The sequence below is a fragment of the Rhineura floridana genome, chromosome 16, assembly GCF_030035675.1.
Source record: "Rhineura floridana isolate rRhiFlo1 chromosome 16, rRhiFlo1.hap2, whole genome shotgun sequence".
Classification (NCBI taxonomy): Eukaryota; Metazoa; Chordata; class Lepidosauria; order Squamata; family Rhineuridae; genus Rhineura; species Rhineura floridana.
The window spans coordinates 37612333-37639288 of NC_084495.1; the positions used below are offsets into that span (position 1 = coordinate 37612333).

The following is a 26956-nucleotide window of genomic DNA, read 5'->3' on the forward strand; positions in this document are numbered from 1 at the left end:
TCAGGCTGCTGTTTACATCACCTGAAAAATAATTCTGCACCTGCACAAAAAGTCTGGTATAAAAGGACAGCACTAGATCGCCACAAGAGGTAAAAATAATGCAATCTCAGAAAATTGCATTGTCTGTCTTTATTAATAGCTTTTGGGGCAGCAAATGACATGCAGCAGAAAACATGGATGAGGCTGAGATGACAGCTGGAACAGAGATTCAGATTAGTTTTGTGGCAGCTCTCTCCTAGAAAGGCAAGTGAAAGAAACACGGTAAGCCAGGCAACACGAGAAAGAGAAACCTTGCGACTTCAGAGAGTAAGTGAGTTAGGAGTCAAGTCTTCCTCATCCACAAACAAGTTCTGAAAGATGAAAACATCCTAATGAATATCCTGACACACCAAGAGCTGGTAAGAAGCGTGACATTTGTTAGAAAGGGAGAATTGTGAGAAAGAGTGTTGGTTAGCCGCCAACTTCATTGAATAAAGCAATGGTATTATTAGAAGGCTTGCCCTTCAACAGTGAGACTTAAGTGAACAGAATTTAGTCCAGCAGCAGGAACAGAGATGTTTAAGGCTAACGGTCTGCTATTTAACATCATGATCTAACTGTAATGTTTAATAAAACTGGGACATGTTATCATCTATCACTGGAATGTCCCAAAAAGATTACTTGCAAGAACATAAACTGCAAGGTCAAAGCTAAATGGTTTAAACATAACACTTTCTCTAAATATGAAAAGCCACCATCACCATTCATATTTCTCTCCAAATATTACTTGTAAAAATACCAGGGAGTAAGTTGTGTAAACATTTATCCACCTGCTTTTTCTTCCTTTTGCACATTTTCTAAGTCAGAAGATGACTGCGGTTTACTGCTCATTCTATTCAAGGATGAACTTCTCTTCTTTTCTGTTTCTCCTAGATACCAAACACAAAGGGGTTACTTTCAGGGTGTCGTTATGTAGCTTTATGTAAGACCCTCCGTGGTGCAGAGTGGTAAGCAGCGGTAACGCAGCCGAAGCTCTGCTCATGACCGGAGTTCGATTCCAATGGAAGGAGGAAGTCGAATCTCCGGTAAAAGGGGTCGAGGTCCACTCAGCCTTCTATCCATCCGTGGTTGGTAAAATGAGAACCCGGCATATGCTGGGGGGTAAAGAAAAGGCTGTGGAAGGAACTGGCAATCCCACCCCATATATATGGTCTGCCTAGTAAACATCGCAAGACGTCACAAGACGTCACCCTAAGAGTCGGAAACGACTCACACTACAAGTGCGGGGACACCTTTACTTTTATGTAGCTGAGATATACAATTTCAGGAGATTATCAGAAACATCTTTAATTGGGAATGTTTAATCAAGGCAACATTCCCCCTTCCAAATTTTCTCTAATTTCTAGATGGAAACTTAAGCAAATTTGTGTGCTGTAACAGGTAGGTGTACTGCTTTTAAATCACCAAGAAAAAAGGTGAATTGAAATCAGTGGCTTAGCTTCTATCCAGCTTGCTAACTCCTATTTCCTGAACAAGCACATATATTAACTGGGTGTAATATTAAATTAAAAATTTATTTGCAACTAAAAGGAGTCTTCATTTTACCCACAAGCAGAATTCAAAACCTCTGATCATGCAGCCAACAGCCTTTTGCATTAGATAATACATATTTGTTTAGGAAAGCAATTATGAAATTAAATAATGTCAGCCTAGCATTTGCTCTATAGATATGTAAGAATACTAAACAAAATCACTTATTTGAAAAGTGCCCAGAATTTTACAGAAGCAAGGGCTGGTAGTTACTGGATGGAACAGGATTTTTCTATGACACAGAAAGTGCTCTTTGTTTGTCAGAATCTAAATTTATTCAGAAGTCAGTCACACTAAGTTCAATGGGGCTTACCGCAAGGTAAGTGGGCATAGGATTGCAGCCCTATTTTATCTATAACGTTTCACCTAAAAAAAGGGTTTTGGCTCTGGTTTATTCTTTTACATACAAAAGCAGACTTTAATTCAACAAGTTAGACAAAGGTTCATAGTTTCAGGTTTATGAGATTGTACACTTAATAAGTTTGTACTACATTCGAATATAGTTTAAAGCAGGTTATTTTTTAAGGGATGTTTAATATAACTGACCTCCTCTAGGATAAATAAATGTTTTAAACATCTCTTTTTTGAGCTACCCTGTAAATCTAATTGTGCAAATGTTGGGGCCAAGGACATTCTTCCTGCACAAGCTCTGCTGAAATAAAGTATTTCGGCACAATTCTTTTTCCAACTTAATGTAGGTTATGCAAGCAAACTTCACGTGGATTATGTGCTACACATAACAGCAGGCAACCTTAACACTGTGAAGATTAAACATTCTTATTGACAAAACCTGGGCTTATTTAAAAATAGCTTTCATTATTAACCAATATTCCCAACTTCTCCAGTTTTCTGAAAAAAATCTGAACATTGCACCTTTCTGCTCCACCTGTAAAGCTTTGGATACTGGCTGTTCAGAATTGAGAGGGACTTTGTTATTCAGTCTGTTTAATGAAGCACTTCTTTTAGTTGAGCCTGCAGGGAAAAATTCATGCCATGAACAGTTTTGCATACATTAGCATGTACATCAACCAAGTTGATTATTAAGATGTACAGAAATAATCACTCTGTTCAATTTGAATTGCAGTCCATACAAAATCTCATGTAGCTGGAAACAGGAAGTACATCCTTGATTAAGTCAGAAAGCAATTATTTCTGGATGGAAAGTTCTTAACTTTGCAACCACTTTTCTTAATTGACAGTGCCTGTGAATTGCACTTTCTATCTGATATCAATACTATATGCTAATAACTTTGTAAATTTCAGAAATACAGTCCTGTGGGAAGAGAAGTTGCTCAGTTGTAGAATCGATGCTATGAAGAGAGTTCAGATGCTTTGCATGCAAAAAAGACCCCAGGGTCAATCCTTGGCATTTCTTGGTAGGGCTGGGAAGACTCTTATCGCAAACCCAGAGAACTACTGCTCGTTTGTATAAATACTGACCTACATGGACCAATGGCATGTGTATAAGGCAGCGTCCTATGTTCTGATCCCATGAAGTAAATGTTAATTTCCCAGGCTATGGTCTGAAGGCACACGAGGCCAGCACCCTGCTGAAGCTAAACAGGGTTGGGTCTGGTCAGTGCCTGGATGGGAGACTGCCTGGGAACCATATGTAAGCCACCTTGGGTTTCTAGCATGAAAAGAAAGGCAGGGTATAAATGTAATAAATAAATAAATAATTTTTGTGGTCAGACTGAACATTGTCAGACTCAAGGCAATTACAGCAAGAAAAGAATTAACTGTCTGCCAACACTCAGGCCCAGTTCAGACACAAATAGGAAACCATGGTTTCCCATCTGAAGCTCAACTGTCCCTGCCTTTCCCTCTGTCATGGCTACAAGGAGATCAGAAGCTTCACTTCCAAGTTTAAAGAAATCGCAGTTCACTGTTAAGTCCAAACTCAGGGAACTGTGGTTTGTTTATATTATGGTTTCAGAACAGTTTCAAATCCAGCCAAGATTTGAAGCCACAGTTTGACCCTGCCTTGTTTTCACTAACAAGTTACGGTTCCCCAAGTTAATGGAGAACTGTGATTTGTTTCAAATCAGAAGTGAAACATTTTGATCTCGCTGCAGTGAAAGAAGAGAAGAAGGAGCATGGGAAACCAAGGGTCACCGTGGCTGGCTCATGTGGTGGAAAACCATGGTTTCCTCTGAACTGGGTCACAGACACACTTGTGGTTAGAGAGATCTCAGATCAAAACATAGTTTTTACCTGAAAATGCTTACCTAAAGTGTCCTCTAAACAACTATTATTTTAAATAATAGGTGGACAACATGCAGCTTGCACAAACCTTCCTTGTGGCCTGTTGCTTGATGGGCTGTGGGGAGTGTGGTCTACATAGGGAGGAAGGTGCATGGCAATGACTTTCCTTCTGCAACTTCTCTTCCATTGCAGTCACACTCCCCACAGTTACCAACAGCTGTTTGGTGGGCCAAGGGGAGCATGATCCTTACAGCCAATCAGCTGGGGAGGGGGCGAGTGATGGGATCACTCCTGCATGTTTGAGAAGGACAGCGTGCATATGACTGAGTGTCCCCCCTGCCAAATGCAGCTCTTGTGGCCAAAAGGGTTGCCCACCCGATTTAAATGAAATGTCAATTTCTCCACTTACTTAAGAAGGGTATCATGAAATTTTGCAGCTGCCATGTGAAAATATGGTTTGCCATTCAAGAGAATTTATTTCATCTTATTAAGACAGCAGCAGTCTAGTCCTCACAAACAGCAGATGTGTCTGGAATGTAATACTTCAGACTACAGGTGAAGGGGGGGTTCACATGATTTGTTTGTGGATAGAGAATTCATTCATTCAGGGGAGCCCCAACCTGCAGTTTGAAATGGTGCAGCACAGATACAGCCTCACCTGCCTGTTGCAAGATATAAAGTACCAGGACAGGAGATATACATAAATCACTTTTAACTGCCGATTTTGCTGCAAATAGCCGAGGGAATCTAGCTCTTTGGAAGATAAACCTCATACACTGTAGCAGAAGAGAACCATGTGTACAGCCAGGAGCACACGGCAAGTTATATATGTGGTGAAACTGCTCTAAATGCCACTCTATACTTTGTGCAATGGCAGGGGGGGAATCTATATCTTTGTTCATGGCATGGCAACATTCCCAATTTGCAACCACTAGCTCAGATACAAATTCAAGAAGAGAAAAGCCATCACCACTCTTCAGAAAGCTGACTATTTACTTCTGGATCAAAGTGAAGTGCTTGTGATTGAAAGCATGCAAATCCTGAAGTGTTAGTATGGAAGGGTATGCATAAAATCATGGGTCATGATTTGGTTTTCCAAATTCCAGAACTGAGTGGAGGGGCTGTGAAACATTTACCACAACTCTTCTTTTCTAACAGACATCACATCCAGCAACCATTGGGTTGGAGACGTGCACAGTCCACTGGATTAACAAAATGGGTAAAAGGTATTTAAGACAAAAAACATCACAGAGAAGTTATAAAGGAGGGAAAGCATACTGGTGTTGTTATTCTGCAAGTGCACACTTACCCTTGCTGGCAGAATTAAGAAGTGCCGCTGAAGACGAAAGGCGTTTATTGATGACAGTTTCCGCTTGCTTGAGGTTTGCTGCAGAAGTAGAGCGCTTGCTGGCTGAAGGAAGAAGTCATTACTTTGGCTTTATTTCTGACTAGACATTCCCTGCCATAATTTTATCATGTTCTCTGTAACTTTTAAAAATCTGAGTGCTGCGATTCTAGTAGATGCGGACGTTATGCATCCTCATAATACATACATACTTCCTTGGAGTTCTCAATCCTGAAAGTTCTTTTTCCAGATTTTTGTTTATTAGAGGTTGTATCAAACATGATGAGTAAATTACATGTTACTGGGAAGCCAACTTTCTAAAAGGTTCATAAAAATATTATACAAATGACAGCTTATAGTTTTCTGGTGTGTCACTCAAGACTGACCTTGCTGAGTATCCCTCTCTGTCTAGGTTAAATCAAAATCTGCCTCTTCTTGTTTTCTTTCTTTTTTTGCTCAAATATCAAACTTGCCAGTTTAGGACCTCTACAAATTTAGCATATTACAAAGCATCTAAGATCCAACTATTTCCTTTTATAGGGTGATAAACTAGCACAAGTGAGAGCAGATCATCTTCCAGACCCACCTTTCAACTGATCTTGACAAACAGGAAACCCGTGGTGAGATTTTTTCATCATCAGCTGAGCAGACAGGAAGCATAAATTACTGTGCCTACCTTTTCACCCTGAACTATCATCCTTTGGCTGAAAATTCAGACACATTCAAGTAAACTCATAACAGAGGAGTGCTCTCTCTTGAAGGCTTTTTTCTATTCTGTAGGATGAGCTTAAACCGATGGCCTCTCAAGGTGTAATGCCATTTGAACATCTATAGAGTCTGAACACTGTATCAATATCTATGAAATTATCTTTTAGTCACAGGCAATAGCTAGGCATGCTGCCTGCACCACAAGGCAACAGAAAAGAAGTCTGGAATTCTGCATAACAAATCTTTTAATACTTATTGCTGGGGCTGCAAAAAAATATTGATGCCATTAGTAAATAAAGCTACACACAAAAAAAGGCCAAGAGGGCTCTCTGGTGCATTGTTTCAAATCTCCAGAGTTTATTCTTAAATGAGTATTTGAATAGAAAGCACTAGCAAAACATCCTCTAGCCAATGCAGACAGTCCAGAAACAGAGAGCAATTAATTCTGTCAAGCTGAACATCCCTTTGACTGCAGTCCTGCAAGTCTAGAGGAAGCGATCACAAGACACTCAGTCTTCAGGACCAACAGGAAAGAGTAAGGATAGAACCAGAACTAATAACTTCTACAAGGAACTGTAACATGTGAATAGTCCTGAGGGACTATGAGAAATGCCAGTTAGACCTGCAGTGAACTGGACATGCAAACACTCCTTAACATTCAAGCATGCAAATGAGCAATTTAAAAAAAAAATGTCATTGTAGTACAGGGGAAAAGCTACTGTTCTTAGCAGATGTGATTGATGGAACAGAGAGAACTGCAACTATGTCCAAAAGGAAGTGCATAGAATCTGCCATAAATTGCCTCAGGGTTTTCTTCTAAAGCAAAATTGTACTCCCTGGTGATTGTTCCATTTTATGCAACAAGAGATACAGTGGGAGAGTAATTATCTCTCTAAGATACGCGTGACAGTGCACCTGCCAAAGAAAGTCCTCAGTACTAATTGGACAATGCAAAGCACTGAAGTGTTTGAGAAATCAACCAATCAACTAGGGCACTGAGAAATCAAGACTTTTGTTCTTAAGATCCTGTAAATTACTGATGGGCCCAAGAGCAGTATTACGAATCACTTTCATGTACCAGGTACACAAGGGCCATGAACTCAAAAACAAATGTTTAACCCAGAAGAGAAAGAGAAACATGTTTAAGCTTTTTTTAAAAAAAGAATGTTTTTAAAGATGTTTTGTTTTAGTGTATTTTAAAGTCTGTTTTTATGACATTTTGAACTGTTTTTGGTGCTTTTGTTTGCCGCCCTAGGCTCCTGCTGGAGGAAGGGCGGGATATAAATCAAATGATAAATAAATAAATAATGTTTAACTCAATGGTTCTGTGATGCTTCTATGAGAGGTGGGCAGCATTACAGCCACACATGACCAGTCAAATGTCTCCTGCCTCCTTTCCCATGAAACAACTGTCCTGTAGGCACAGCTATACAACGCACACACCTGGTATACACATTGCCAAGAGCAATTAAAATGAGGTAGAGGTACTGCAGAATGCTCATCAGCCCCTTCTGAAGTCCACAAAGCTGAATTCTTAGGTGCGCAGGAAGCTGCACTATTGTTCCATATTGTCTACTCTGGCAGCAGCTTCCCATGGTCTCAAGCAGAGAAAGGTTTCTCTGATCATTGCTGCAGGATCCATTTTGTTGGCAATGCCTGGGATCGAATCTGGGACCTTCTGCATGTAAAGCAACTCCTCTTTCACTGAGCTATAGTCCCTCTCTGACAATGGCAGGAGCGGGCAAACATTTTGCATCCAAGGGCCACATACCAGGGATGTGGCCTGGAAGTGAGCACAAAGACACTACACGTGCATGTACTCTTTGAAAGACTCTCCTTGGTGGTACGGAGAATGGCAAGCTCCTCTCCACTCTAGCTAGGAGAGATCACATCTCCCAGCCTGACTAACAGCTGTTTGATGGGCTGTGGGGAGCAAGTTTTACATGGAGAGGAAGGTGCTTGGGGATGGCATAGTTGTGCACATTTGGGGCTTTTTTAGTTTAGAGAAAGGACAAGTAAGAGGCAACATGATAGAAGTGTAACATCATGCATGGCATGGAGAAAGCAGACAGAGAATAGCTTTTCTCCCTCTCTTATAACACCAGAACTCAGGGACCTGCATGAAGCCGCACCACATAGCTAAAACTATGGAATTTGCTCCCATAAGTAGTAGTGACGGCCACCAACTTGGATGGCTTTAAAAGAGGACTAGACAAATTCCTGCATGCTAAGGCTATCAATGGCTACAAGCCATGATGACTGTGTTCTACCTCCACTGTTGGAGGCAGTGTGCTTCTGAATGCCAGTTGGTGAGAACTCCAGGAGGGAAAAGCGCTCTTGCGCTCAGGTCCCATAAGGGGCATCTGGTTGGCCACTGTGAGAGCAGGATGCTGGACTAGTCAGGCCTCTGGCCTGATCCAGCAAGCTCTTCTTATGTTCTTCCCACTGCAACTGCACTTCCCTCAAGCCACCAAATAGTAGTTTGGCAGGTTGTGAGGAACATGATTTACATTGTGGTTTCCTCCCCAAAGCAGCAAGATTCAGTACAGGAGATAAATTCAGTGGCAAGGGCATGGCTTGGCAATGGGCTGCCCACAGGTGCTTTACTGTCTACATCTCCAAGACGCCTCAGTAATGCTTGTTAATCTCTTTAAGATCCCCAAGCCCAAAGGGTGCGTGTGTGTGCAAAGCATGTTAGAATTAGGTCAGAAAGAGATGATACCAGGAGCTCCAGGCACACTTCTAGTGATCATCTTTCCAGAAACAGTGGACTAGCTGGTTGGCTGGAGGTAGGTAGGTAAGCAGCATTTATGGAGCAGTGGCACCTAGGCTATATGACACCAGCTAGTATTTCAAGCAGCCATCTCTAAGTTTCCTTTCAGTTTATACAATAATCTTATTAGCATTCAGTCACATCAATTCTCAAGACCCTAAAAACAAAAGAAAAAAGAAAAAAAAGAAAGAAACCAGCCAGCTTAAGCTCTGCCCAAGTTACAGCAGGTATCTAAGCAATGCAGTTCTACACCGAGGATAACACGGCTGAAATCCAGCTAGTAAACGTGAGAATGCCAGCGCAGGTGGGTTAGTTAAAAGCAAGATAGAGCAAGCAAATAAATCCTGAACCCACCTTCACCAGTAGTTAGCGACTCTGTGAAAGACAAGTTTATAGACTAAATCACAATGACAAAACAAGTATGAGAGAAGTCAGGAGAAATACACTGCGGAACAAGGGGCAAGGCAGGGTTAATGTTTGGTCTTAAATAATCAGCACTGTCTTATTTAACAATCCTTATATTTATTTATTTATTTGATTTATTCTTTGATTTATATCCCACCCTTCCACCCAGTAGGAGCCCAGGGTGGCAAACAAAAGCACTAAAAACACTTTAAAACATCATAAAAACAGACTTAAAAATACATTAAAAAAAATCTTTAAAAACATTTTTTTTAAAAAGCTTCCAAGACATCTAAAAAAAAAGGTTAAAAACATATTGTTTTTTTAAAAAAGGTTTAAAAACATATTAAAAAGCAATTCCAACACAGACGCAGACTGGGATAAGGTCTCAACTTAAAAGGCTTGTTGAAAGAGGAAGGTCTTCAACAGGTGCCAAAAAGATAACAGAGATGGCGCCTGCCTAATGTTTAAGGGGAGGGAATTCCAAAGGGTAGGTGCCACCACACTAAAGGTCCATTTCCTATGTTGTGCAGAACGGACCTCCTGATAAGACGGTATCTGCAGGAGGCCCTCACCTGCAGCGTGTAGTGATCGACTGGGTATATAAGGGATAAGACAGTCTTTCAGATATCCTGGCCCCAAGCTTTATAGGGCTTTGTACACCAAGACTAGAATCTTGAACTTGGTCCGGCAGCTAATCAGCAGCCAGTGCAATTCTTTCAGCAGCGGGGTGACATGTAAGCAATACTCTGCCCCAGTGAGCAGTCTCGCTGCTGCATTTTGAACCAGCTGCAGCTTCCAGACCAACCTCAGGGGCAGCCCCACAAAGAGTGCATTACAGTAATCCAGCCTGGAGGTTACCAGGGCATGGATAACAGTGGTCAGGCTATCCCGGTCCAGAAACAGCCACAGCTATCTCACTAGCCGAAGCTGGTAAAAGGCACTTCTAGCCACGGAGGTCACCTGGGCCTGTAGCGACAAAGATGGATCCAGGAGCACCCCCAGACTACGGACCTGTTCTTTCAGAGGGAATATGACCCCATCCAAAGCAGGCAACCGACCAAATATCTGAATATATATAATATGTTAGATAAATAATGTAAGTCCCCCTGACTTGCAAGCGTGTAAGAATATAGGAAGCTGACTTATCCCGAGTCACAGCGTTGGCCCACCTATTCAGTACTGGCAACACTGACTGGCAAGAGCATTTCAGGGTCTCAGACAAAGGACACTCCCAGCTTTTCCTGGAGATGCTGGGGATTGAACGTGGGCCCTTGTGCATGCAAAGCATGTGCTCTGTCACTCAGCCGTGGCTCTTCCCCAAGGGCTCACCATCCTTACAAATATACTGTTTCAGTCAGAAAGTGCATAACAATGTAGTTTAAGGAAGCTTATTTCCCCTTTAATATTAATGCTAATTGTGGTATTGAGCATCAGGAAGCATCTTTGACATTCTCGACCTACTCCTAGCTTAATCATTACACTCATATTACAAGCAGAACCTGCCAAGGGCATTATGTCCCCAGCTGAACAGGTTTAGAGGTGTGCATCCTGACTGAATTCACATGACTGTTTTTGAGGCAGAAAGGTCTCCAAGAGGAGACCCCACCCTCACTAGATAAAAGGCCATGGAAAGCTTAAATATTGAAAATGTTTCCCCTTTCGCCCAATAACCTTTGATCAGGAATGGGGATTGGCCATGACCACTACATGGAAGCTCCAGGCTCAGAGGGGAAGTGCCTCTGAATACCAGCTGTGGGGCTGGCAAACAACAATGGATGACTAATGCCCTCATGCACTACTCTGGGCTTCCCAGAAGCAAGTGGCTGGCCACTGTCCAAGGCAGGATGACTAAGTGGATCATTGGTCTGATCTAGCAGGGCTACAATCCTCATGATCAAGAATCAACCATATTTGGGATCCAAGGACCATCTTGCACATCAAAATAATCAAAGCTGGGTTAGCTCAGATCTGCTCCCTGAACTGACCCTGACTCTCTCTTCACTCCCTGCATGCCAAGTTCAAAAATCAAACTTCTTCAAGATAATTTACACAGAAAAGCTACACTGTGTTCTGTGGAAATGGCCAGTTTTAACTGGCTATGTTCACTGGACTATATGTACCTTTATTTTTCAAGCAAGCCATGCTACAGCACCAAGGGGTGTTTAGCTTTCGATCATACGAAGCTGCCTTACATGGAGCCAGACCAGTGGCATGATTTACTCTGACTGGCAGCAGCTCTCCAGGGCCGCAGGCAGGCAGAAAAGGCCACTGACACCTACCCGTCTTGCCATCAGAATCTGTTACTGAGCCGCCCCACGACCATCTCTTCTGCCTGGTTTCCAGCCGCTGGCTCCGCTCCAAGGTCCGATGCACCACTGCTTCATAACGCTCCTGTTAATCGAACACACTCTAGAGTTAGGCTGCAGTAATTGTGAGCATACTGCTCTATGGAAAACAAGCAGAGAAACCCTTCCCTGAGGAGGTTTAATAAAAGGTTTGTTTTTGCTAGGTAACTAATGAGAATTCAAAAGACAACACATGAAGACTGCAGACCTGATTAGTCACAATCTCATTAATAAACAGTATGACCTCAAATTTGCACTCGTTTTGTTATTGTGTACCAGGAGGCCTGATGGATTAACAAACCTACTCCTGCTGTTTGTGGAACTTCTGGCACTGGCGACGACGTATACTGGCCCATCCTCTTCAAACAGGGAAGAAGGGAAGTATAGTTGGCACACGCATTTGGGGATTTTTAATGTTAAAATGCATGGTTAAGACCCACCAAGCACTGCTTTGAACTGATTCTACCATAATAGGAATTCTAAAATTCTGACAGAAAGCAGGAAATAATGATTCTGAACACAAAGTAGCAGAGCTTACAGTCAGTCTCCACATGCAAAGGAAAACTGTGCAGCCAGGGACTCCTTGTGGTTGCTACCAAATGCAAGATTCAGGAAATCCCATGAGGGATACTGAAATAGCCAGATTCTTTCTGTACACTAAATAGATCGCCAAATTCTCCATTTGGTATACTGTCTACTAAAGATATGAGAGCTCTGCCTCAGTCTGAACATGGCAATCTACAGTAGATGTTGCAATGGCTTGCATGGGACTCCCACTAAGGTCTCCCACTTTGTAAGCCATCTCTTATGTCTGACAAGAGAATTTATTTATTTACATTATTAGATTTCTATTCTGCCCTTTATTGCACAGCAATTCACTGCAAAGGAAAAGGAATATGAGCCAACAGTGCGATGTGGCTGCAAAAAAGACAAATGCTATTTTAGGCTGCATTAATAGAAGTATAGTTTCCAAATTACGTGAAGTATTAGTTCTTCTCTGTTCAGCACTGGTTAGGCCTCATCTTGAGTAATACATCCAGTTCTGGACAACATACTTTAAGAAGGATGCAGACAAACTGGAACAGGTTCAGAGGAGGGCACAAGGATGATCAGGGGACTGGAAACAAAGCCCTGTAAGGTCTGAAAGAACTGGGCATGTTTAGCCTGGAGAAGACTGAGGAGAGATACGATAGCACTCTTCAAGTACTTGAAAGGTCGTCATACAGAGAAAGGCTGGGATCTCTTCTCGATCGTCCCAGAGTGCAGGACACAGAATAACAGGAAGACAGATTTCAACTGGACATCAGGAAAACTTCCTAACTGTTAGAGCCATACGACAATGGAACCAATTACCTAGCGAGGTAGTGGGCTCTCTGACACTGGAGGCATTCCAGAGGCAGCTGGACAGCCACCTGTCAGAAATGCTTTGATTTGGATTCCTGCATTGAGCAGGGGGGTGGACTTGATGGCCTTATAGGCCCCTTCCAACTCTACTATTCTATGATTCTTACAGAAAAAGATGGTGCCAGTTTTCTAGTACATCCAACAGTTTATTCCCCAACTAGACACATCTCAGATCCAGTTATTTCTATCACTGGAAGCCTAAGTGGAAAAGGTCCAATAAGTGGTATTTATTTTTGTAATAACTGATTATTTTATTGTATTGATTTTACCTTGGAAACTACCTTGCTGTTTTATAATGAAAAGTGGTTTATAAATGTTTTAATAAGTAAAATAAACACATCATTAAAAGGCAAGAAAGGAACACTTTGATTGCATAACTGAAAACTGCACAAACATATGAATGAGCTGAGTGAGGAAAGCTGAAATAAGTGAAGAATGGTTATGGGGGGACATTGAAAAAGCCCATAGCAGGAAGAACAATGCATGATAGAACAATTCTCCGGGGAGTAATGATGCACAAGCTGAAGTACGATTCAATCAGGAAATAGAGGAAAAAGCCACAGGAAGCAGCGGAAAGGGAGATAGGAGTACAGCACTCCAAAAAGTAAAGCCTGCAGAGCCAGGTAGCCATGTTGCACAGCTGAACAGACCACAAGGGTAGCCATTTTCTAAAATGCATCCCTGCAGCTTTAAAGCAGAACAATTTCCAACCATCTTCGAAATGAAAATTCACCAGAATTCACTAAAATGAGGACGGTCTGAAATGAATCGTTATGGGACAACGTAGCTGCCACCACTTCTATATGATTTTAATGGAAGCAACTACAAAGCTATTAAATTATTGTGATGGAAGGAATGATTGTAGACGTTGAAGGTTTGGGCCTGACTACATCCAAGATACCACTTATGCCATCGTGACGCTCGCCGTCAAGGCAAACAGAACAAGCGCCACCGAAACAGCCGCTCCCAGCTACAAGAGCACCGAGCCACGCAGTACCTGCTCCTCCTCAATCTTTTGTTTCCTCTTCTCCTCGACTGCTGCCCTTCTTTGTTGCTCTTTCAGCTTCTGCTCCCGCAGCCTCCTCTGCTTCTCTTCGATTTGCTTTTCATACTGGAGTTTTGCTTTCTTCTCCTTTTCCAATATTTGTGTTTCTTTGGCAGCTGTGTATTTCAACATTACAGAAATGTAAAACAAGTCCAAATATTACAGTGTGTCATGCAAATGGGAAACATACTGTGCTGGCTTCTACAAAAAAAAAAGGGGGTTCAAAAATAATCCGGGACAGGTACAGTCACCTCTCTGAGATCTCACACATTCATTCAGCTCCGACAAGCCTAGAAAGCTTCATCTGGTCACAATCTGTCCTGCCTGCCTCCTAGCACTTGCTTGGCATCAAGGAAGAGATTCAGAGCAGGAGAAAAAGGGAATCGAGCGCCAAAGCTTATGCCAATATGCATCTTCTTTAAATGTAACCTAAAACAACACCAGTAAAGCTAACTTAACAATCAGGTGCCACGGAGAAGATAGAATAAATCAAGTGCACTAGACATTCCTTAGAGCAGCCTTCCCCAACCTGGTGCCCTCCAGATGTTGTTGGACTACAAACCCCATCATCCCTGATCATCCCATGCTGGCTGGGGCTGATGGCAGCTGGGGTTCAGCAACATCTGGAAGGCACTGGGTTGGGACAAGCTGTATTAGAGGTTACCGTAAGTTTTCTCCTAACCTCACAGAATCATATTCCCTACTGCAAAGTGCAAACAAGGGATGGTTGCTTTCCTGGGTGGAAGGGATTTATGTCCCTTTTATCTTGTGTGAGGAGCAGACCATCAAATGGTCGTGATGCACTGTCATAAGCTAGGGCTTCAGCAGAGATGGTGAAGAAGGTACTACATATTCTGTCTCCTGCACACAGAGATTAATTGTCCATCTACTAGCTGAAAAGTACCAAAGGCACCTATTTGCGCAGCATATAGGTAGCAATTTAACACTGGTGGCTTGAACTTTTACAGCACAAACTCTTAATCATGGTTACTAAGAAGCAAGTCCTATTAATTTCAATGCAGTTTACTCCCAGTTAAGTGGCTTTAGGACTGCAGCCTTAGTTCCTGAACATGAGGCATTAACATCTGTCCCTGACGTAACTGCACATGACACCCAGTCTATTAATATGCTCTTCCGCAAGGTACTATGCAATGCCATTTTAGTTTCCCCATCCATCTTGCTTGCTAGGGCAACCAAAGAGGGGGAAAGGAAAAGAGACAAGACATTTCAAATTCAAAAACTTCATGGGCTCAAAACCTCCTCGCTACTTGCAAGAAGAGCTAGTTTTGCTCTCTTTTTTTCGTTTTGGAGAATGGCACATATGCCTGCTGCCACGTTTAATCACAAAAGCTTTATTGGGATATTGGTGAAGAATTTAAGGAATGAAGTGTGAAGAAGAGGGTGGGATAGACAGCAACCCATCTAGACAGAAAGCTGCAAGAGAGAAGAGAAATCCTGCTATATGATTATTCAAAGCTCTGCCTAGACCCAAGTCTGGCGAGTAAGCTGGTAAAAAGGCACTTTTTCCGTGTTTTGAAAGTTCCTCACTGCATTGGTGATGGCCAGAAACACACACATTTTAAAAGTGAAAGTGTTGCTTTTTGACTGAGCCTGCATTAAGTTTGTGATTCCATGCTGCAACCATAGGCACTCATACAACAGAACACAAATAATGAAATATAACTCTACCATGCTGCTTCTCACGCTCTTCTCTTCGCTCCCTGGCTAGCCTTTGCCTCTCTTCTGTTCTCAAGGTGGAACCATCTATCACTGTAAAGGATAGGAAAGTTACAAATCTGAGTTTTAAAGAAACATATGACCAATCCCCACAATACGTTTTTATATGTGCAGATCCACACTTATATGCAAGGATGAATGCTGGTTTATTAACCCAGGAATGCCTGTGCCAGTCTACTTAATTACCCTCGTACCTAAGACAGGAGTTCCTCTGCTTCTTGATTCTTACATCTGTGAGCAAAGGCCATGCACTGGCATGGCCATTCCCTATATTACAAAACCCACATATAGCATCTTCATTGGCCCAAGTCGAGCAATCCTTACTTAACTTTGGAAAGATGCCAAAATAAGGCTCTTTTGAGAATGAGAATGTGCAACTAAAATGTTGGCTATATTCTCTCCCCTGAAAGAGCACAGATTCACGAACTAAACATTGGAGCACTAAGAACCACAACTAAGAAAGTCACAGGAATGGAAAATTTACATTAAAAAGCAAGACTTTTACCTGGCTTAGTTGATGACTTTATACCAACTGGGGACTGGACAGGAACAGGACTAACACCACTTTGGTTTCGTCTTTCTTCTGCTAATGCTTGGGCTGCAGCAACTGCAAAGTATTTGACAAAAACAGTCACATCTAGAATCTCCAAATGCTTGAAAGTCCTTTTTATGTGAAATAGTTCGTGGTAATCAGGACTAAGGGTGTGGGCTGGCAGTTGGCATTCAGCATTTTGTTACATTTTAAAGGGAAATTTTGGTCATCCATTGTAACTCCCTGCAGCCCCATTTCCATTGATCAGTTTGTTTTTGTAACTGGAATGGGCTAAAGCTGGCAGAGAAATCATTGTCCTTTTGTGAGTTACACTTGGAGAGGTTCTAACCACTCAGGAGTTTACCTGAGACAGCAGCATAACACAAAAGCCAAGAACCTCAACCCTAAAAAAGTCTACAACTTTAAAGGACATTTCATTAGATGCCTTCCATCTTCCATAAAGTACTTATACCCTCTTCTCAGTGACTCACACACCCCAGGAATCACAGTGCAATAGAGTGTTAGAAACTCAAAAGCTATCCCCTCCACATCAGTTCTCACCCCCACCTTCTATGCAAAGTCATCTCTCTCTTCCCAGAAGAAAATTCTGCTCAAAGTCACTTGCCTCAGCTTCTTGCCTTGCTAACTTCTCATTGACCAACACTGTTAGTCCCCAAGGAAAGGTAATCTTTTCTTCCTATTCAACCTTGCAATGGGATCTATTGAGGTACAGACCACTGGTACCCATTTTACAAATAAGGAATTGAAGCCAAGAGGGTCATTCTATCCATCTGCTTCATGAAAGCCATTGTTGTAGATACCTAAATGCTTCCTGGAGGTGATGGGGGAAGGGGGTCAGACCTCTGGATCCTATTCCCCTCTTGACCTTGTAGGATATCAGCTCATTCTCTGTCCTCACAGGTTTGTTACTGCTTCCCAAAGAGAGACTGCAGTTTACATTTCTTCCTCAGACATTTTTTGAAAAAAGGCAGCTGTGATTTTCACTATTTTAATGTGTCCTTGGTTTCAAGGCAAAACCCAGTTGCATCAGGCAACCAGGTCAATGAAGAAGACCTTGCCAAAACAGCTATACTGTACTGAACTGTTCAGGAATAAAAAGACTGGGAATGCAAAACATATATACGATAGTAAATCACAGATGTAAGAGTTATTGCACAATGAAGCACCTTTAAATGGCTTGATTTCAGAGGGAAAAGTGTCTCTTCACCAGCTGATCAAAAGAGGTTAGATTTTTATTATCAATACTGAGATTCTGCGAACAGAACATGGCAGCCAGCATCCTCATCACTGGTCTTAGTTTTCTCTCTAACTGAGCACTGCAGAATGCAAGAGAGGAAAGGAAAGCATTTCTCATCTCCATGACAACGTGTTCGGACATGGCAATAATCCTTCTAAGGCTGTACACAAGAACAATCACCTCTAAGTGCTTGATCCTGCCTGAAATCAATGATAAATGCTGGTTACAACGCTCATTCAGCAACCCGTAAACTGTCACCGGCAGCTGTCACCTTGCCTTGAATTAATTCCCTACTGTAGCTCTTCACAAACATCTTCCCTAATCCTATCAAGACAGCACTGTGGCTCTTTTTAGACAGTACATCCTCCAGAAAAATTCAAAAGTATCCTTTTTTACTTCTTGTATAATATTCATATGCCATTTACACAATTTAAATCATGAAATTTGATGAAGTTAATGCATCTGGGAGGAAGGACAGGATATAAGTTTAATAAATAGTAAAAATAACCACTGTATAAAAATATAACAATTCACTGGTGGAAATACTTAAAGCATAATTAGAGTTTATCAGTGGGGCATTTTTCAGGCAACAGAAGAAGTTTCTCGTAAAGTTCTAGTTTTTTTTGTATCCAAAACTGCAAAGAAAGGCATAATATGAAATATTGATTTACAAATATTTCTGGTACATTACAAAAGATAAAAACAAAAAACTGGAAAAATGCAGCAAACAGAAACAATAAAATAAATGTATTTAAGAGTGAGATCAGTAAAATGCATGTAAAAATCAATGTAAGACAACACAAGCAATCAGTACAACCACTGAAAGTGGGGGGGGATTTGAACACCTTTGAAATGTTAAGAGTTGGTCCCTCCCTTAGCTGCTAAAGAAGGACATTCAACAAGCGGGAACCACCTCTGAAAAAAGACAAAACCTGCATTTCAGGTAGGTTCACATCACAATGGGAGAGGATAGTCCTTTATTAGCAGTTTTAGAGAAATCACAAACTGCTTGATTATGCTGTGTCTGTTGTTCAAGAGGACACTCCCACATGGCCCCTACCGAGTATTCGTGCTTGCATGCAGTCATCTGAAATTCTGCTATAAGTTACCCGTGTTTAACCTTGCATGTGGACGCTCATGCCATGAACATATACAGGGTCCTGCGGTCTTCCGCTCTTCTGACTTGGGGAAAAGATTAACTGACGGAGATAGGAAGGCCGGCTAGGGATGCCATGAAACAATGGCCACCATTATCTAACATTCACCTTCAGTGAACTGAAAAAATAAGAAGTGCAAGGTAGTTCTGTCAGAAGTCAACACCTTTAGCAGTTTACATCTCAAGCTGATGTTTTAACATGGGTAGAAAAGTGGGTAGAAAAATAAACACCCACGTGGCTGATTTGCATTAACCTTTGATTTAAAAGCCCTCCAAGACTTGATCAATTACAGAGCAGAGGAGGTTGAGAACCTTCAACAGTTCTGTAGACAAAGGTTACACTGTTCCTTAACCAGTGAAAGATTTCAAAGGCAACTGAGCTATACGAATGAGGTTGCCCCACAATGGCTCACCATCAGGCAGCAGAAGCAACTCAGCCTTCCAGAACTTCTCTTCCGCGGCACATACAGAGGCACTGCACAGATGAAGCATGCCAACTGTGATCAAATGCCAGATTCAGGAAGCATGGTGACACATTAGAAGCCAGGAGGGCATGTCCCTGCTGCAGACAGCTGGAGCCCAAGCACATCTGGAGGTTGCAGGTTCCCCATCCCCAGTAGCGTAGTGGCAAATTCAGAAGTGCAGGACCCTTCATGATAGTCACAGCCACACCCCTCCCTCTTTTTTTGCTGCTGGTTTGAGAATGACATCCTTGTTAATGCCTTCTCCCACAACAACAATGTCCCTAGGAGCCAATAAGCATGAAAGAGGAGAGTGTTAGCTACTGAAAAGTGACTGATTCACCTCCTTCCACTCTGGCTCCATCTGCGGGAAAGGACAAGGAAGCATGTTAGAAGACTCTTCTCAGTGGCTAACACTCTTCTTTCATGCTGATCAGCTCAGAGGATGCTGGAGACATAAGAACTCTGCTGGGTCCCTGCTCCCCAAACAGTAAGGGGTCTAAGACCCCCTAAGACCCTGGACAACTACACCACTGCCCATCCCTGTTATACAGAAACAGCATCAGTGTTTTCTGCTACTTATGCCTACATCATTGTAATCACTACTCACAGCCTGGGTAGTGCTACCCAGGTAGAACAAGAGGTTAATTCAAATGGCCTTATCAGAAAAGTGCAAGTGTTTTGCTTTAAAAACAAAAGGATATTCAGTTGAAAGGAGATGGCACTGTAGGGTAATACAGTACAAACAGCGGGCAATGGAGGATTTAACCTCACCTGTTGCACTTCACAAAGTGGGTGCCAAAACTACCATGTCTACCATAGATTGGATTTAAATAATACCATGCTTCCTGCTAATGTCTTTGATGCACGAAAGATACTTTAAAACATTTTTAAAGATGCTAACATTCCTAAGCAGGCACCATCTCACAGCTTGTGAAGTTTTTGATTCCATTTTCCCTATTTGTAAATATTGTAGTGAGCCATTTACAAGCTTCTGATTTTTTTGGTATATTAATTATGTGCTATAATTGAGACTACACATGTGAAAACATAGCACCTCAATGCTAACTGTGGGGAAGCAGTGTACCGAAAGATATCTAAACAAAACAACATGTGAAGCATCACCGGAACACCACCAGCGTGAAGGCAGACCACCAAAAACTGAAGTATTGCTGCTCTGCAAGGTTTCCATTGAGATTCTGGAAAATTCTTTCCTATCTCTATCAATATTTTCCCAATGAATAGGAACTATGAATATTTAAATAGTGCTTTATAGATTGAGGTAAGCAAAAGGCAGATGCCTGCCAAATGGAGCTTACAATACAAATTAAACACGAATTTTCAGATTTCTGTATCAAACAGGTACTGAATTGTTGATTTCTTTGTGCAAGTTACCTAACACCTGTAAGACTTTAAATTTACAATGCAATTATCAACAATGGTATCTCAACTATTTCCTCTCCTGTATATAGATCCCACTCATCATTATTTCAAGTGTGATGCATGACATTTAACCTGGTTGCATTCCTCTAACTCCACCCACAACTCCCACCTTCATACACTTGCTCCAATGCTATAGCAGTTCTGCCCCACAATGGCAATATAACCATGTGGCACCAGCAGAGCATTATTATTATTATTATTATTATTATTATCATCATCATCATCATCATCATCATCATCATCATCATCTTTATTTATACTCTGCCATTTTTCCAAAACTGGAATTCATGGCGGCTCATGAAATGCTACAGATACGAAACTAGTCAGACCCTTCCAACATGTGTTTCCCCTCACTAATCCAGAGTAACAAGACAATATTTTCAAGGACAGATATTAAAAATTCAAAAATATAGAGGTAAGGACTTGCTGAAAATAAATATTTAATATTCTGTGTGTCATGCATATATGCTACTTTACACTAAAGCAGGTGTTTATCCTTTCCTGTTTTCAGGGTGTTTCTCATTGCATTGTGTTTAGAAAGTATGCTCCTTTTTCATATTTCTTTTGTTTTTCCTTCCCTGCTCACAACACAGGGAAGTATACTGGCTTCCTCTTTTCTTCTTCCCCACCCCTATATGTGAGGCTCAGTGGGAGCTTTTTTCTTCAATGTGTTGTTTGTCCTCAAGTTCGCAGGCATACTGTCGTTGAATACACCAGGCTCCCCCCCTCCAAAAAAACCCCATCAACAACAGAGCCTGGCACTGCAAATCACAACAGATTCTGTCAAACTCTGAAATCACAACTTCAAGGCTTTCTCTGGAGACACAATAATGTCTCTATTATGTGTATCCGAGTAGAAAAAAAATTGCTATTGTATTTAAATCCCCAATCCTCTTCCTTTGTGAGTTTACATTATTTCTCTTACCATGCATTAATGTTCATGGTACCACTTTGCCCCTACTCTACCACAAATGCTACCATAAGCATTGTCACCTCAGTAAGGTTCATTGTCTTCCCGACAGCAGCCTGATGCTATATACTTGAAGATCCAGCAGATACACAAAACAAAACAAGACAGTCAACATTAATATGAAGTTACTGATAATTTATTCTCACTCTGAACTACTTCTGCCCTTCCAAAAAAAAGTAGCTGAGCTGTATATGACTTATTGGGTTTAAGATGCAGGATGATAAGATTTAGGTTGAACTATAAGAGCAACTTCTTGATGGTAGGAGCAGCTCAAAGATGAAAAACAATTACTGAGGGGGTAGGGGGCTGTCCCTCACTGGAACTCTTCAGTGGCTGGACATCTATCTGTTGGGGATGATCTCGCGTTTGATTTCTGGTATAGACCAGGGGATTGGGCTAGATAGCCAATGAGATCCTTCTTCCAGCTCCATGAACACATTCTTACAACTCAGAACCTACTATATGCAGTAATTAGGTGCAATAAGCCAGGTTAGATGGTTAGCAAGAAGGGCTGACAATGCCATGTACTTTTTTAACCAGATGCCAGACACTGGTGAATTCAATGCAATAAGAGACATGCAGAATACAACTGGTCACTAGATAGCATAGCAAATTTCTACCTTACAGAATCAAGGAGCAGAATATACACAATAACCACCTTCTCCAGTGCTTCACTGACTCCAATGCAATGTAAACAGCAACGTAAATTGCATCCCTGGATTCATGGTGACCTGACTTTCAAACAAATGCCAGGAAGATACAGGATCATGTTTAATCAGAGTGATTACCTTACTGTATCATTTTTACAAATCGGAAGCATGTGACACCCAGCATGGCAATATCTGCATTAAAAATGGGGGAGGGCAGGAGGAGCCAAAATTTCCATCCTCCCTTCTCTATTAAAAGCACACAATTCTTGAGGTTCTTCGTGAGGACATGCTTTCCATGCAGAGGTCTACCTGGTAACATTCATATACTAATATGAGCATGCTTTTGGTTAGTTGGAATTGCCATTTAAATTAAGTTTGCAGACCTGAAATCACAAGACTTCCCACTAATTCATACAGTATGTTAAAGTGGAACAATTCTGGTCTACTGACAGCACCCTCTAAACCAAACAGCATGGAACTACTTATATGCGAATATGAACAGTCTACTTTACAAGTAGCTCTAAATACAATCACAACTGAGGCCAAAAACCTAGACAGGACATCTTTGAATAGATTTCCCATTTTTTTAAAAAAATAAAAGATGTGGAAGCCTCCCATTTGGACTGGAATCATGGCACTGGGAGAGAGCGTTTAGTCCTTTCTCCTGAACCATGACCCTGATCCAAATTACTTAGCCACCTACCCCACTGCTTTTAATGAAAAAAAGAGATGTCAAGAAATCTAATCAGGGATCTCCTGCAGTAATGTGTGTTGGGCCTTAAGGCATCCTGAGCAAGCTCAACAAGGACTGGAAAAATCACCATGTGTTTTTCAAGAAGTTGTCACCACAAATTTCAAATGCTATGTTTACGAAGTGGAGTGCTGGATTTTAGATAAACCTTCTCTAAGTTTGAAATGGGAATAACGAGGCACCTCAATACTGTTAAGGATGAATGCAATTATAAATCAATGTGGACTCAAAATAACACTTTTAACTGCTGCAGCCTTCCCTCTTATGTCCTCTCAGCAATGTACTACAGCAATGTTAAAAAGCTGGTCAGAAAACATTAGGACAGCCCTTCTGGATCTGTACAAAGACCTATCTAATCCAGCATCCTGTTTCCCACATAGGTCAACTAGATGCCCATTATGGGAAGTCCATGGTCAAAAGACAAGGGCAAGAGGCCTCTCCTGCTGCAGTTCCCCACCAACTGGTATTCAGGGGTATATTGCCTCTGATCCTGGAAGTGGCCATCATAGCAATTGATAGCCTTATCATTAATGTGTCTAATCCCCTGTTAAATCCATCTAAGTGCGTGTCCATCACTACATCTTGTGGTAGTGAATACGAAAATGTTGAATTTAGCTTGACATCTATTTTGCTAAATACTATAGCAGGGTTGTCATGCAGCACAGTTTAGGTTAGATGCTATATGAGCAAAAAACCAAGGTAAAAGAAGGATGCCAAGAAACCAATAGGGAGCCTGACCTGTCGAGAAATCATAACAGCAGCAAGAAAAAGTGCATGTAAGCATAAAAATCTGAAGAAGTCTACACCTATACAAAGCAGGAAAGCAGGCTTTCCCCCTTTTTTTTAAGTAACTAAACCCCAGCACAATGTTGTAGTTTTCTTTAAGAAACTTTGGAGGATGGTAAAACAGTCCAGAGAAATCTACAGAGTCGGGGTGATTGGGGAGGAGAGATATGTGTGTGGTTTGTCAGTTTCTCTAACGGCAGCAGAGGAAAGTTAGTAGGGAACTCAGCCTACAATTTCATGTACAGACAGATTTTCACGGTTTGGTTTTTAAAAACAAAACGGGGGGGGGAGGAACCCTAAAACTAAACAGGACTTTATTTGGATTTATTTTGTCCTTTTTGGACCAAACAAAACAAATGCAAGGGGTTATTTTGTTTCTTTTGCAAACTAGCCATTCTGTTTTAAAATGTTTTTAAAGAGGTCTTGTTTTAAGTGTTTTGTTTGCCGCCCTGGTCTCCTTCTGGGAGGAAGAGCGGGATATAAGTTTAATTAATTAATTAGAGAAAGGAGGATGGAAACATGAGAGATTGTGTATGTCTATAGCAGAGAAAGGACTGGGAAGAGAGGAGAGCACTTGACCTGAAAAAGGAACAATACAAGGAACCAAATGTTGTTATAAATAGGGGATAACAAAGTAGGAGATGTGGATGAACAGAATATTTGGGAGAGTACTTGAGATAAAGACAGTCAAATGGGGGGGGAGGAGCTGAATGTACAGCAATACAAAGAAGGGTGGTGGAGAATGATCCCATCAAGGAGGGAAGCTCTTGAAATAGGACCAAGACAAAATTGAGGGGCGTAGAGGAAATAGGACCTAGAAAGTAACAGAAGGACCAAACTGTTCTGTATGTGTGTAGATAGTGAAGTACTTGTGATAAGAAAAATAAAGAGCAAAACCGGAGGAGGAGAGGGGAGAACCTCAAGATGAATATACAGAGCAGACTGGGGAATGAGTGGGGCAATCAGAAATCAGGGTGGGGGCCGGTATACAACTTTAAGCAATTTTAACTTTTACTTGGGGCAGGAAAGATGACAAAATAAGAGAGAGTGGGGGTGGGGAGGAAAAGGGCCAAAAAAGCAGAGGCTGGTGTGTTTGTAAACCCAGAACCAATGAAGTGATTGAGATAAGAAAAAGCACAAAATGGGTGAAGGGGGGGGGTAGATAAAGAATATCAGGGTCAAGCTGGGATTTTGTGGTGGGTGGGGGTGAATTTAATAAGGCTACCTGAGACCAGAGAGATATCAAAATGGGGAGGGGTGTGTATGTGTGTAAGAGCCCCACATTTAATATAAAACAGGATGCGGAGGTGTGTATGGACCAATTAAGTACTTCTGAGCAAAAATTGAAGTTTTTTGGGGGGGGAGGGAAGAATCCCAACATGAATATAAAGAGGCAGGCTAGGCTGGGCATGGGGGGCCCTTGACTTAAAGAGGAGGAAGGAGTCCTTGAGGCAGCAAAGATGGGATGTTGGTGGGGCGGGGAAAGGACCCCAAGCTGACCTGTGGGGATGAGGCGGGGGGGGCTCTGACGTGCCCTTGGCTTTGCCCTGTCCGGGGAGGGAAGGAGGGGTGAGGATGCGGACGTGACAGGAAACTGCCCGGCCCGCCCACAAGTCCGTGGATGCCCCGTCTCCCCCCCGCCTCTCACCCATCTGCTCCCGCAGGCCCTTCAGGGACGGCAGCGGCGGCGGCGGCTGGGCGAGGGGTGCGGGGGGCGCGGCGCCGTTGCCCTCCGCCATCTTCGGCCGCCCGAGGAGGAGGAGAGGGAGGGGGGGTCGGGGTGCAGTGGGGAGGGGGGAAGGGAGAGCCCCCTCGCTCCGTCCACTCCGCTCCTTCCTTCGCCCGCCTTCCCCGGACTCCCAATCCCGTCACCGCCGGGCAGAGAGGTGAGAGCAGAGCCGCCAAGTGGGGCTGACTGACTGACGGAGGCGCACTGCGCATGCTCGAAGATGACCAAGGCGCGCGCCCCTTCCCTGCTCGCTCGTTCTGCGTGCCCCCTCAGTAAGTCAGTCAGTTCGCGCGCGGGCCAGGGCGCGTGCGCGCATCCGCTTCCTTCCTTTTTCTCCCCCTCCCCACCTTAAGGGAGGAGGAGGAGAGCGGGAGGGAACTGACGGATAGGTTAAGGCGCATGCTCGGGATTGAGCAATCAGAACGCGCGTTCGTTCTCCCTCTCTCTCTCTCTCTCTACGCCGCCTCGAGAGGGAAGCGGGAGCGCGCCTTTCGCCTCAGTTCTCTGCCAGCCCCGCCCTTCTCCTCTCCGGCGCGCGCTCCCTCCTGCCTCACCTTGTTCTCCCGCCAGAGAGCAGCGCGGCTGCGGCTCTCTTTTCCGGCGGCAAGTTCGAATCCCGGCTTCTTCCACCTCGTCCCTGTCAGACCAATTTTTTTAAAAAAAATCTCATACAAGGGCGTCTTACACGCCCAGTCACTGCTATGGGCGCGTCTGCTTGGAAATAAACCCCACTGAGGTTTATTTTTGAGTTTCTCCCTCCCTCCTCATTGTATGAGATCAAATATTTGGAATTCTGAGGCCAGAGAGATATCAAAATTGTGTGTGTGTGTGTGTGTGTGTGTAAGAGCCCCAATTTTAATATAAAATAGGATGCTGAGGTGTGTATGGACACCTCAGCAACCTGTGGGCTATTGATAAGCTTGAATAGGAAGGGCAGAAATGCAAGAGGCGCTTGCAAGGCCATAAACATAGGGCAATCTTAATAGTGTCTACTCAGAAGTAAAGCCAGCTGAGCTCCAAGGGAATTTAATCCCAAGAGCTGGCCCATTGAATTCAGTGGCACTTCACGCCTACAAGGAAAAAAGTTCATTTCCCCCAAAGAATCCTGGGAACTGTAGTTCATCCCTCACAGAGCCACAGTTCCCAACCCCCTTAACAAACTACCATTCCCAGGATTCTCTGGGGGAAGCTGTGTGCTCTGCACATCTCACACCCGCACTTTAATCAGCTTCTCAATAACGTCTCAGTGGTTTGTGTGTGATGGATGTGCTCACATTGACTCAGCTCTGGGTCCAAATCTTTGCCTAGCTATGATGCTCCATGTAACCTTGAGCTTCGCTACCTCCCTCCCCAGATTAACCACTCTCCAGGATTATCATTGCGAGGATAATAATGCTTTTGTTATACTGCTTTTCTATGCTAAATTGATTTCAAGGTAACTTGCAAAATATAAATCAACAGAGAATTTAAAATGCAAACCTAACAATAAAAAGACTAAAACCAGAAATTGTTGTTGTTATTATGAAGTAAATTTAATCCCGCCCTTCCTCCTAAAGGAGCCCAGGATGGCAAACACAAAATTATAATACAATGGGCAGAGCAATCCCAACTCAAGGGAAGCTGGTGGAAAGCAGGCTGGTGGAGAAGGCAGAACTTGGAAAAGTTACTTTTTTGAACTACAACT

General features: G+C 42.6%; 1 protein-coding gene across 1 annotated transcript in view; it reads right to left on the minus strand.

Annotated features, from left to right (window-relative positions):
* Nucleotides 1-25615, minus strand: part of MAP7D3 (MAP7 domain containing 3) — a 44520-nt gene extending 18905 nt beyond the window's left edge. The window contains 9 exon segments of the mRNA XM_061598569.1: nucleotides 810-908; nucleotides 2443-2541; nucleotides 5084-5185; nucleotides 8955-8975; nucleotides 11285-11396; nucleotides 13752-13915; nucleotides 15489-15569; nucleotides 16042-16143; nucleotides 25192-25615. Of these exon segments, the coding sequence (XP_061454553.1) occupies nucleotides 810-908; nucleotides 2443-2541; nucleotides 5084-5185; nucleotides 8955-8975; nucleotides 11285-11396; nucleotides 13752-13915; nucleotides 15489-15569; nucleotides 16042-16143; nucleotides 25192-25282 (871 nt within the window). The 5' untranslated portion in view covers nucleotides 25283-25615.
* Between the last annotated feature and the right edge of the window lie 1341 nt (nucleotides 25616-26956).